At 52.8% G+C, this 13,071-nt stretch overlaps 1 protein-coding gene and 1 long non-coding RNA gene across 7 annotated transcripts in view; one reads left to right on the forward strand and one right to left on the reverse strand.

Annotated features, from left to right (window-relative positions):
• Togaram2 (TOG array regulator of axonemal microtubules 2) overlaps window positions 1-13,071 on the forward strand; it is a 57,158-nt gene that overhangs the window by 14,003 nt on the left and 30,084 nt on the right. For 4 of the 6 annotated variants that reach the window (XM_040730840.1, XM_040730838.1, XM_040730839.1 and 1 more), the window contains 6 exons: window positions 547-758; window positions 1,425-1,615; window positions 5,754-5,800; window positions 7,380-7,546; window positions 10,542-10,707; window positions 11,008-11,172. In XM_040730840.1, coding sequence (XP_040586774.1) covers window positions 547-758; window positions 1,425-1,615; window positions 5,754-5,800; window positions 7,380-7,546; window positions 10,542-10,707; window positions 11,008-11,172 — 948 coding nt within the window. The remainder of the gene's footprint in view (window positions 1-546; window positions 759-1,424; window positions 1,616-5,753; window positions 5,801-7,379; window positions 7,547-10,541; window positions 10,708-11,007; window positions 11,173-13,071) is intronic. The other 2 variants (XM_040730841.1, XM_021229253.2) reach the window with 1 other exon arrangement.
• Window positions 1,030-3,388, reverse strand: LOC121133802. The gene is made up of 3 exons (XR_005870792.1): window positions 3,014-3,388; window positions 2,614-2,719; window positions 1,030-1,208 (listed from the first exon to the last, which is right to left on the reverse strand). It is a non-coding gene; the product is annotated as an uncharacterized LOC121133802 (long non-coding RNA).

The following is a 13,071-nucleotide window of genomic DNA, read 5'->3' on the forward strand; positions in this document are numbered from 1 at the left end:
GTGCATGTATCCGAGGCTGTTCATAAACCAGGAAGCTGAGGCTGGACCCGGGGTCTGGGTTGTAACCTTCAAAGTTCTCTCCTGAGTAACCTACTTCTGCCCTCCTCCGGCTGGTCCTCATCTCCTAAAGCCTCCACAGTTGCTCCAAATAGCACAGCCAGCTGGGGAGAAAGTACTGCAGACGTGAATCTGAGGAGGGACATTTTAGATCTGAAGTTAGGGACAGGCAGGGTCACACAGCTTCTAGCCAGGGCCGGCTGCCCCCTCTCTTAGCCCACCACTGCTCTCTGTCTCTCCACGCTACCCTCTTTGACTCTGATGTTCATTTCTACCGAATTCTATGGAAATGAAAAGGGACCCTTAAATCCCCGGCCGCTTTTCTGGTCTTCCGGTGGGTGTGGGGCGTAGGGCTGGAGCGAGCGAGCCCTGCTCTCTCCCGTCAGCATCCCTGCTTCTCTCAGGACACAAGTCCTATGTTAGCATGGCAATCCCCCTCCACTCCCCGTGCTCCAGATACTAACTCATTCTGCATCTTACCTTGCCCAGCCTCTCCAGGTCCTGGAGGAGGTCCCAAAGGAGGACCTCTGAGGAGCACCATCCCCCGTACCGCCTCACAGAGGCTGCTGAGGGTGGCCAGGCCAATGCCCCCCATCCAGAGCATCCCCACCACCCCTGAGGCCAGCAGTGCCAAGGAGAATGACCTGGACCCTCCTGGGGGCAGACATGTCCTCCAGGACTCGGGAGCCAGTGCCCAGGAGGTAAAGAGGCTCCGCGGCCCCGGTCTTTACTGCAGTTACTCTGCCTGCTTTCTTTACCAGCTCTTGTCCCATGCTCTGTGCATCTCTGCAAGTGTCTCAGGACAGCCATCAAGATCAGGATGGCACCGAGAGAGGCTCGGGGCTGCCATCTCACCTCCTCTCCCCGTAGTATTCCAGACCTCCACAGCTAACCCGGGAGTTTGGTGGGAGGGAAGCGTCTGAGAGATACAGGGGCTGCAAGGCTGTCCATCCTAGAGTTGGGGGCCCCCAGGGTTTCCCTGGTATTCATGTCTCAGGACTTGCCTGGTTTTCTGGTTATCTCTTGTTTAATGCCAGTGAGTTGGCATGGGGGACCACCCCCACCAGCTCTATTTTGTATATCTGTGAAAGCAGAACTTTGAGTCGGGTATTTTAGAGGGTCCTTTCCTGCTCTGATAGTCACAGGTTCTTCTGAAATGAGAAGATAGAAAAATCCAAACAGTAATAAAAAACACAGGAGAGCTTGTTAGTCTTCCCACCTAGAGCGACTGGGAAAGATTGGCTTTTCCAGAGGGGCTGGGCTGGGGCTAAGAGGCCCTTTCCCCAGCTGGCTCCTCACACTCCGTGTGAGGTCACTGGGAGACAGTGAGTCATGCTTCCGAGGACCAGGCTCCCCTCCCCTTCCAGGTACAGATCTCCAGGCAATATCTGCATTGCAATGATGAGAAGATGCACAAGTCTCTAGGAGGCATCGTGATCCCGCCCATTCCGAAGGCCCGGCTGCCCACAGGGACCTCTTCCTGCAGGCCTGACTCCCTGCCCAGCCCCTTGGGTCCAGGCCAGGATGTGCTTACAGGACCAAGGGTCCCACATACGCGGTAAGGAGCCAACCTCAAATCTCAGGTCTGTTTGTAGTCATCTCTCCTGTAACTTGTGCACCCTCTCAGCCCCATTGGGTTCTTCATTGCTGAGTCACCATGGTAGGTACAGCTTTGAGGTCCTAGGTTAGTTTAAGGTAAAATGCCCCACCCACAAACCCTAGACTCATGGAGGCCATAGCACAGATGTTGGGGACTTCTCTGATCCACGAAGGCATACGTGGCAAGTGATGTGGGAGGCCTGTTTTTTAGTTTCTTAATGACTATGGTTGTCATAGTGATGAATAAAGTACAAACTGTTTTAGGGTATGGTCAAATTCACGGTGGGTCTTTATTATTATGTGTTTTCTTAACTGATAGTTACTAAAACCACCACCATTAGCATGTATATATGAGTATGCTCATGTGTGTGCATGTTTGTGTATGCACATGTGTGAGCATATGGGTTTTCCCTAAAACTTTTGGGCTTAAAGAGGGGTCTTTATCCCAGCACTCAGGAGGCAGAGGCAGGCGGATCTCTGTGAGTTCGAGGCCAGCCTGGTCTACAGAGTGAGTTCCAGGACAGCCTCCAAAGCTACAGAGAAACCCTGTCTCGAAAAAAACCAAAAAAAAAAAAAAAACCAAAAAAAAAAAAAAAAAAAAAAAGAGGGGTCTTTATACCCAGAAACAGTTGGGGCAGAGGCTCAGTGTTGTTATGAATCTTGTAAAGAAGACAGGCAGAGCCTTCTAAATGGCTCTCAGCATTCAGTGGCCAGCCCAGACATGTCAGAAGAAGTAAGAATTCATATGCACATGCCTGTGAGTGTATGTTTATGATCGTGTTTGTGTATATGTGTGAGCATGTACACACATATGTGAGTGTATGTGTCTCTGGATGTGCGTGAGTCTGACTATACGCTCATCGACCCTGAGCCTGTATTAGTTTTCTTTTCTATTGCTATGATAAAAGACCACAGGACCAAGGCAAGTTACAGAAGAAAGAGTTTACTTGCACTTACGTTTCAAAGGTCAAGAGTCCGTTATGGTGGGAAAGCATCGGGCATGGTGGCACAGGATGCTGAGAGCTCACATCTTGGTCCTCAAGCAGGAAGCCGAGTGAAAGCACTGGGAATAGCGCAAAGCTTTTGACACCCCAAAGTGGTCATCCAGCAAGGCCACGCCTCCTAAACCTACCCAAACGTTGCCACCCACCCTGGACCCAGTATTCAAACGCTGAGTCCACGGGAGGTGTTTCTCACGTGAACCACTACATATAGTTGCCATATCCTCCTTCCACATTTCTTTGGCCAGATGTCCCCATCTTTCTCGGGGCTTCCTGGGATGCAGGAATGTGTCCATGCCCCTGCTCCTGGATGGGAGCTCTCCCATTCCACACACAGTTCACCTCCTCCTTCTTACCGTTCATTCCTCTTCCTGCCCGGATGCCTCTCCTCGCTGCGGCATTAATGGTGGAGACCTTGCTCTGCCCAGGTCCTTTCCTCCCGTCTCACGACTTGACTTTCTCGTATCTTCTGGACTGTGGCAGCCCTCAGACTTTGTTCGGCCCTCTCCTCTCTGGTTTGACCCGTGTCTTGACCTTCCAGGCAGGCTCCTACGCGTCCCTTTTCATCTGTCACTTAAGTTTACCCGTCCTGGAAAACTTCTGGTTATCTTCTGGAGCCTTTACCTGTGCCCATGACCTCCAGGATCAGGTGCTCTGGGTGACTTTGCCCATGGCCTGGCCTCTCCCTGGGACCCACACTCTCACTGGGAACCTCTGGTTTCTCATGGCTGATGCTGGTCAGCATTAGAGGAAGTAGGGAGAAAGGGAGTGTAAAATGTTACCATGGCAACACGAGGCTCCTTGTGCTTCTCCAGAATGCCCTTCCATGGAGGATCTGCCTGCACCTTCAGCAGTCTGGCTCTGGCTTCCTGTGCTCTTGGTCTCCCCCCCACCACCCCCCGCCCCCAGCTTGCCCCTCCCCATGTCTCTCCTGCAACAACAGAATACCCGGAAGTACCCACCTGGCTCTTGTCCCTGCCATTCCCTCCCACTCTCCACTCCTAGCTGCTTCATAGCTTCTCCCCAAAGGTCCTCATCTGCCCCTCGCTGTCCAGCCCCCCCCCACATCTTCAGTCCCCACACACCCTTTATGACCGTCTCCTTCACCTCTTGCTGCCGGCAGCTTTTGAGAGCAGCCTGCTTGGTTTGAACCCAGGGAGCTCCTCAGCCTCCTCCTGTGCTGTACACAGGGAGCACCTCACCCTCCTCTTGTGCTGTACACAGGGAGCATCTCACCCTCCTCCTGTGCTGTGCACAGGGAACATCTTACTCTCCTCCTGCACTATATACAGGGTCCTTCCCACGCCTTTGTGGGCCTGCTGATTCCCAAACCAGAGCCTCAGTCCCTGTGTGGCGCTTTTCTGTCCTGCACAGCAGCACTGTCCTTCTGCCCCCGCCTCACCTGGCTTCCATGACTGGCAAGGACAGGAAGTGACCACCTCTGCCTTGTCCATATGACATGACTACCTGTCCACCCCCACCTAAATTCCATTGCTTCATTGATTTAACTAACAAACCTTGGCTACTTAAATAGATTCTCGTGTCTTCATTTTATTTATTTTGTCTTGTTTAAACATCATTCTATTCTTTAATTTGGCACTTTATAGGACAGGGGCTGTATCTCAAAAACCTGTGATGCTAAGGTTAGTGCTTGGCATGAATTAGTCACATAGAAACACCCACCTTATGCTGTCTGTCTGCAATTCTGTAAGGCTGTCTAGCAAATGGATGGGAACACCATTCTGTGGCCACTTCATTCATTCATTCACCCACCTAATCATTCATTTACTTAAAAACTACTAAGCACCTACTATCTGCTAGGTGCTTTGGAAACCAGGGTAAATAATTCTTTGGGGATGAGAGAGACTCGTGTGCAAACCACTGAGTCCAAGACTGGAGGAGAGGAGAAGGCTGCCCACTATGTTGGGAAGCCCAACAGGAAAGTGTCTCAATCAAGCTGGGATGACTTCTTAGAGGAATTTTGAAGCGGGGAGACAGTGTAAGATGGAGGAGAAGATACACAGGGAGGAATGACAGCTATGAAGACATTGTCTGTGAGATAGACTCGGCTTGTCTGAGGGGCCTATGAGTGCCCTCCGGAGGGATGTAACCCCCATCTTGAAGCAACGCAGTGTCATCAAAAACTCTTAGACCCAGGGACTAAACAAGCTCTGACTTTATAGGGTCACCGTGGGGCTGGGATGATGGCTTGGCAGGCAAAGCATTTGCAGTGTAATCTTGAGAGCTGGGTCCCTAAACCACATGAGATCTGGTGGTCATCATGGTCCATCCTGTGTCCCCGGTGTATGAGAGGAGGAGATGGAGTCCTCAGGGCAAGCTGGGTAGCCACTCTAGTTGGGACAGTGAGTTCTGGGTTCAGTGCCTCAAAGCGTAAGGGGGAGAGTGATGGAGGGTGACACCCAGCATCAACCCTGATCCTCCAGACACGCGCGCACATACTTGCACATGTACCTCCCACACACGCGCCCCCACAAGGAAACCCTGATGCAATAGGCACACACAACACACACACACTTTTCTTGGTTTTTCGAGACAGGGTTTCTCTGTGGTTTGGAGGCTGTCCTGGAACTAGCTCTTGTAAGACAGGTTTGTCTTGAACTCATAGAGATCCACCTGCTTCTGCCTTCCGGGTGCTGGGATTAAAGGTGTGTGCCACCACCTCCCGGTGCTATACACACATTTTTTTAAAGTGTGGTGGGCAGTAGGAGAAGGAGAGATGGCTTAGCAGCTAAAACACTTGCCATGAAGCGCGGGCCAAAGCAGGGATTGTGTCGGGAACTGAGTGTCAAAGACACGGGTCTAGTTTAAGACAGCAGTTTTCATGTGGATGCTGTACCTAGGAAACAGATGATTGCACTGCCAGGGACCCACCTAGCACTGTGCCTGGACTCCCAGGCACGCCTGACAGGTAATCAACGACCCAGTCTTTGTTTAAGGAGCTACATCTCCTGCCACTCTGCCAGGGAAACAAGCTCCCATCTCTCTGTCCATCTCACTGCCCCCCCCCCCAGGCTTCTCGCCACAGTGTCTCTGGCTAACTGGATCTCACACGGTTCTTTTCTCTCTTCCTTTAAGGCTGACTTGCAAGAATGGGCCTCTAGAGAAGACCCCGACATCTCTGGGTACGTAGCCCCATGAGCACTCATCTTGTTTCTGTTCTTTGCATCCACGGACTGGGTTATGGAATTAGGCCATCTGAGACTTGAGGCTCCCTCGTTTCACAGACAGATGGGGAAGATGTCACCACACTACAGAGTGGTGACAAGCCTGTACCAGGGACCAGGGAGGCAGCCGTTCTTATCGGCATCTGCTCTACAGAGCACCGGGATGCACACCAACCCATGTAGCTCTTGGCAGTCCAGACGAGGGAGACATGCTGTTCTTTTGGTGACGTGCTGTTCTTTTGGTGAACCTGGCTGAATAGTTTGATTTGGTGCAGGTCACCTTGATGCTCACTGAGCTCCCAGTAGTGCTCTCGGAGCCGGAAAGCAGCCCTGTCACTATTGCAGTGGCTTTGCACCGGGGCAGGGTGGGCCTGACTCACCAAGCAGAGGCTTCTTGCCTTGTGGTAAGCGCATCGAGATGTCCTCACTGGTCAGAGCGTGACAGTAAACCACCTCTCCTAAACCTCAGACAGTTGCTCTTAGCAAATTCAAAGGTCAGGAGAGCAGGCCAACCGAAGAGGGGCGGGGTGCAGGTGGGGGAAGAGCAGCTTTCTGGAAGGAGGAGGGAGAGGTAAAGGGAAGCAGGGAGGAGGGAGGAGAGCGGATGTAGAAGGTCATCCCTTCGGGGCTGATGATCCGCCTTGGAGAGGGCGTGGGGTGCAGGGGGCTGTGCCAGGGCTGGAGAGTGATTGGGGGTGGGGGGAGAGGCCACAGCCTGTGAGGGGCATTCTGAGCTCAGGCTGCTGTGTTGGCTGGCAGGAGGGTGACCCACTTCCTGGCAGGTCCCTGACTAATCAGCTCAGCAAGGTGAGGCAGCTGGCGGAGGGACAGGCTGTTGTCCAGGACATTCCTCTGGGATAGGACATGGAGCCAGGCCTGAGAGGCAGGCTTGGCAGGGACAAAACACAGACACAAAATGCCCTTTCCAGCCCTGAGCACCCCCAGATTGCTGCCCACTTCCAAGGAACCCCTGGTTAGCTGGTTTTCTCCAGGTGATGAGTGACCAAATTTAGGGGCAGGAGAAAATTAAGGAACCCATCCCTGTTCTCTCTATTAAAAACGACGTACCTTTAAATCCATTGATTGGGAAAATATAGAGTGATGATGAGATTTTATGGAACTGATATTTGGAAATGAAGGTTGTTGGGCCTCAGTTTTCCCATCTGTGAAGTGGGAGGGTTAGTCTAGTTTTCAAAATTTCTCTGGCCCCTCCCAGTTCTGCTGGAGTGGTATAAACAGGTGTGTTTTATTTGACTCTGTTTTCCCACCTTCTCTCCTCTCAGAACAAAATATTCAGCGCTTGCTTTCTGAATGAATGAGTGAGTGAGTGAGAGAATGAAGGAGAATGACATGGCCCTTGGCTTCCCTGGCAGTGCTGCTCTGGAGAGTAAACCTAACTTCCCCATCAGGGAAGTGTGCACCAGGGGCACTGAGGAATGAGGACTTGCGCAGTCGTCCATCAGCCACAGGGGCAGGGCCCCACTGACAGCCCAGGGTGCCACTGTCCTCAGCTCTGTCCCTGCTCTTGACTTCTCAGAGCCAAAGCCTTTGGTCCCAGCCGTCAAAGCCAAGTCTGCCGAAGGCCCCCCAAAGCCCCTGGCTTCGTCACAGTCCGCCTCTACTCCGACAGCATTCTCCCCCAGCCGTGCCAAAGAAGCCCGCTCCCTGGTGAGCAGCGAAGACCAGAAGGAGTCCAGCGCCAAGGTACCAGGGGAGTGACAGGCGGAAGAAGCTGAGGTCCAGCTGGCTGGATGCAAGCACGCTGCTAAAACCTGCTGGGGTGGGGCGGGGCGGGGCGGGGCGGGGCGGGGCGGGGGCAGCGAGTGGGGAATGAGGTAGAGCCAAGAACTGCCAAACCAGTTTCCCCAAGCCCTCCCGTGGACAGTTTGTGGGGGTGGGGTGGGAGAGCTGCAGAGAGCAAGAGAAGCCCGGGGGTGGAGTGGTGGGGTGGTGGGGTGGGGGGATGAGGGTGCTGAGGATGAGGGTGGGGGCTGGGAACAGGGAAGGATGCAGATGGAAGGAGACTTGAAGGACAGAAGAAGGTCACTTGTGGCCTGGAAGGGAGCGGGATGCTGGGAAGAGCCCAGAAGGCTTGGATGAAGCAGGCTGAGTAATTTGAACTGACCCCCAAGATAGCAGCCGAGAGGCAGCTGACTCAGAGGCTCGAGGCCAAAGCTGCCCCTGACAGGCTGACAAATACCTCTCACTCAGAAGGTGACCTTGGGGAGGAGGTGGCTTCTCTTCCCTGATTGAGATGGAATTGGTCAATCGCTGTCGTGGGATCCTCGTGCTTGTCTTTAAACAGCCACGACAGCAGCTGGGCTCTGCAGCAGACGTGGAAGGCCTGCCCTGAGCGCGTGCTGTGGCACAGCCGGGGATGCCTGCTGACAGCACCTATGAGGGTGGTCATGAGAAGTCTCTGTGTGACACGACTTACGCCCCAAGTCTCTGTGTGACACGACTTATGCCCCAAGTCTCTGTGTGACATGACTTATGCCCCAGCCTGCTTCAGCCACTCACTCCATGGTCGCTCCACAGGCCTGGGCACTGCAAGTTGTGTTGTCCCCACCACATTACTCCAACTCCAAGGTCCCACTTGCTCGCCCGGCCCTGTTCTGGCTCCACCCCCTACTGCTCCAGCAGTAGCCTTGGGCTGCTTCCTTGTATCAGTGACATTCTTCCCGAGTCCAGAGCACTCCCAGCAGTCCAATGGCTCTCTGTGAGCCTTTTGTCTTAACATCAGAACCCCCACTCCGGACAACCCCTGTTTCCACAACCCCCACTCCGCACATCCCCCGTTTCTCCTGAGCACACTGCAGTCTGGGAGTCTGCCCCACTGAGGCCCCAGATGCCACATCTCAATCTCCTGCCTTGCCAGCTTTTGACCCAGCTTGCGACATGTCCCTCTTCAATTTCCCACCTAGAGACGGAGGTGAGAAGGGAGGCGTTCCTGGCATTCATGACAGACAGCTCATCTCCATCTTTTGCTCACTCCTCCATCTTCCAGACCTGAAGACCCCAGGGCTCAGCCCTCTGGTCTCTAGGCTATCTAATTATCTCAGGATGTGCGCTCTAGTCCATGGTACCAACAGCTGTGTCTAAAGTACAGCAGGCTGAACATTGTCAAAGTCCTTATCATACCTCTGAAGACAGGTTTCTGTCCTGCCAGGTCCCGCTGCCCTTCAGCCCCAAATAAACACACGGATGCTATATTAATTATAAAACCATTGGCCTGTGGCTTAGGATTCTTAGTGGCTAGTTCTGTTTTAATTACTAACCTGTAACTACTAATCTATGTATTTCTGCATGGCCTTGTCTTACCAGAGAACACCTAGCGTGTTCCATCTCCCCAGTGTCTACATGGCGTCTGTTTGTCTTCCCTCTGTCTCTCTCCCCAGCATTATCCTCGTCTCCTAGCCCCGCCTACCTTCCTGCCTCCACTGGCCAATCAGTGTTTTATTCACCAACCAATAAGAGAAGCAGATGTACAGAAGAACACCCAGCATCACTTATTACATATCTAATTAGGTTCTAACCCTACCACGCCTGCTTTTGAATCCTCACCTACCAGGGTCTCCACCTAGCGGATGGCAGTTCCTGGCTGCTCAGGCCCCAAATCCCAGGTCCACCTTTGGCTTCTCTTCCTCTCTCTCCCTATATTTTATAAGTCGGCAGAACCAACTCTCCGCTGTCCCCAAGCTCTCCCTTTAGCCTGGTCCTCCCCAGTCCCTGCTTTGGCACGGATGCCCCATTATTCCCTAATGCTTTTCCATGCTCTTGAGTGCGGTAGTCAGCGTGATCTTTGGGGAACAGAAGTGAAATGTTCTGTGGTTGTTGATAGCATCATTGGGTGAAGCTGGATGAAGGGTGCATGGGGTTTTTCATCCCAATTCTATAACTCCCCCCCTTTTTTTGAGACATGGTCTCACTATACGGCTCTGACTGTCCTGGAACTCACTGTGTAGACCAGGTTGCCCTCAGACTCACAAAGATCTGCCTGCCTCTGCCTCCCAAGTTATGGGATTAGAGGCACGAGCCACTACACCGGGCTCCACTTATACGTCTTAAGGATATCAAGCTGTTTAAAGATAAAATGTTATGGAAATACAGCCTTTGTAGAAACTGCTTTCCTCAGGTGGAAGTTGGATCCTGTCACACCTCTGCTCGAGACTTCAAATGACCTCTTACACCCTTCTGAGGGAAAGCCCGAGACCCTGTCATGGGCCCTAAAAATCATTGTGAGATGTAGCCTGCCACTTCCTGGCCTGCTTAAACTCAGGCTGCTCCCACTTATGCTAGCCACACCCCAACCTCAGGGACTTTGTGGTCATTCAGCTGAAACATCTCTCTCCTCAAACCTACGTGGCCTGCTGCCTCTCTTCCTGTCTGTCTCCACTTGAGTTCCCCCCGAAGGAAGTAACCCACCTACGGGGTTTCTTACCCAAAGTCAAGGCCACCATCTCCATCGCTGTGCTTTTCTTCTGGCATATCTTATCACAGACAGATTGGCTCTTTATTGTCTGTGCCCCACCCCTGCCCTGAAGCTCCCAGGGGACCAGGGCTTGACTCTGTTTTGCTCCCTCTGGAGCAGTGGCTGACGCATAGGAGGCAGTCTTATGTTTCACGACCAAATGGATGAAGGTGCAGAAGGACTGGCTGTGACCCCAAGGTTAATGACATGTCCGTGACCTTGCTTCAGGTCCAAGTCACCATCTCCAAGTCCGCCCAGGAAAAGATGCGGCTGAAGCAGATGAAGGAGATGGAGATGCTTCGGAGGGCAAAGGAGCCTGAGCCGGGGCGGGAACTGGCTTCCCAGGGCTTGGACACATGGAGAACATCAACCAAGGAAGGTACTGGTGCACCAGGTGGGAGCATTGATGATGCCCTGGGTGGGAGCACTGATGATGCCCTGGGTGGGAGCACGGGTTCTCCGAGTAAGAGTACTGGTGCACTGGGTGGGTGTCTCCACTGGGGAATACCCCCTGGACAACTCTGGGGCTGTCAACCTTCCAAAGGAGGGGCGGCCCACACCTCCTTCCTTCCCCCATCCTGAGACTGGACAGGGGATCACGTCTACTCCCTTGTCACCTGCTGGTGCACGCATATCCACAGAAACCCGATGCCAAGGGGGTGGAGGACCTTCTTAGTCTTCGGGTTTCCCCCAGGCCTCCTTCCTTTGCGGGGCAGTGGAACACTTTCTGTGCCCACTGGACTGAGCAGCCCACGCAGAAACAACACTGGAGTCTTCCTGAGGAAGCGGGCCAACCGAGCGTCCCTGCCGAGCATCCCTGTGAGCAAGCAGGAGCCCAGCTTTGCCCGCCACGCATCAGGTGGGACTTGACCTCTACGTGGGCCATCTCTGGGTGCTCTGGGGTATGGCCAGGGAGACCTAGGCTACCCGTCTTTGTCATGTTGCCCATGCTCATCTTTCTAAGAGAGACAGCGTCTGGGACCCACAAGGCTAGGGGGTCCAGGAAGGCTCATCTGGCAAGTAGATGGCTAAGCAGTCCCACCAGCCTAGTGTGACATGTCTTAGAGAAGCCATCAGTGTATGAGGGCCAAAGATGCTGGCAAGAAACTACTTCCCAGCGGGGCTCTGTGAAGACACTGGAGGCCTGCCTGTGACTTCATACTGTTGGGGCTGCATGGGGCTGGCTAGGACCAAGGAATCTGTAGATGTTGCAAGGACATCTCAGGGAACAGGAGAAGCTCTGTCCCACTTTCAAAGGTGACTCACTTTTTTTAAAGTAAAGGTTGAAATTCATCTCAGATTTCCTTCTTCTGTCACGTGGCAGATAATGATGGATGGCTAAAGCAGAGTTTTCGTATTATAAATATTTTTGGTTCACTTCCCTTTTCCATGCTTTGTATCTGTTCGGTTGTGTCAAATAGAAAGCCTTCAGTTGGGGCTTGTTTTCAGTATCTATCATTTTATTGTTATCACTTGTGTGACAGGTCTTGCTATGTGGCCCTTGATCTTTGTATCCTGGTCTCTCAGGTGCTAGGGTCCCAGGTGTGTACACCCTGCTGGCCTTCGCCTTTGGTTTTGCTTTTTGTTTTAACAGAGAGACCCACATTCAGGTTCTGAGGCTTCAGAAGCTAGGGTGTGTCACAAACAATACTAGCTTACCTACTATGACTGTGACCTAAAATCCCCTTTAAAATAAATTTATTTAGGATCTAGAAAGATGCTTGATCCTAAGGGAAGTACAAAAGAGATGAAAATTATAGGTAATTAGGAGATATGGTTGGCCAGGGCTTTCGCTTAGTGGACTACATGTGCAAGGCCTGGCTCCACCTCTCTGTCTCTGTGATGTCTCCATCCGTCTGTCTGACTGTCTGTTCCTTTGTCTGTTGTTCTCCCATGAGAGATGGAAAGAATGCTCTAGGGTTGACAGATGCCCTCCTCAACAGTGGTGGCCGGTGAGGCGGCACCGTTCTGTGCGCCCTGTGGCCTGGGCTGTGTGTGAGAGAGAATGGACCCTTCTAACCTGCCCCTCTCACTTTGTAGACAGCGGATGGAGAACCCAAGACTCAAGTCACCCACGGAGATGGTGGGCCTCCAGCCTTGGGCTGCTGAGTCTTGGTCCAGTGTGGTCGGCTACTGTCTCATTACTGAAGCTGTGCATGCTTGTGAGCGTGCGGCTTGATCAGGAAAGGGCAACGTCTTTGGCCTCCCTGGAGTCTGAATCCTCTTACTCTTCCCTCCCATGGCAGTCACTGGAGTGTCACTTAAGTGGCTTTATCAGTTACACCTGCACCTAGTTTCTGGCCTTTCTGAAAAAGATGGAATTTCAGGACTGGAAACCTTGGTTGTCTTGATGTCCTTAGTGAACTTCATGTGATTCCAGCCTGTCTCAGGGGACCATGAACCTGGAGACCATCTCACTTGCATTTCTTCAGTGTGTGTGTGTGTGTGTGTGTGTGTGTGTGTGTGCACTCAGGTGCGTGTACAGAGAATGGAAATTCCTAGGCCACTCGTGGGAAGGCATACTCGTGAGCACTGTGGAGAAGCTGGTAGGAGAGGGCACTAAGACAAAGTCAATACAAACCCCAGAGGCTGGAAGCTGGAGTGATCCCCGCAGGGCCCTGTGTCTGAATGTGTTTCTATGTGCAAGTGTGTGCTCGAATTCTAGGTGGGCGGGAGTTAAACGATGCTGGGGGATGGTGTGGAGGGAGGGGGTGCAGTTGGAGGCTGGCTGCGACTCCAGTACTAGTGGTGGTGCAGG

This window comes from Mesocricetus auratus, unplaced genomic scaffold, assembly GCF_017639785.1.
Source record: "Mesocricetus auratus isolate SY011 unplaced genomic scaffold, BCM_Maur_2.0 Super-Scaffold_100024, whole genome shotgun sequence".
NCBI lineage: Eukaryota > Metazoa > Chordata > Mammalia > Rodentia > Cricetidae > Mesocricetus > Mesocricetus auratus.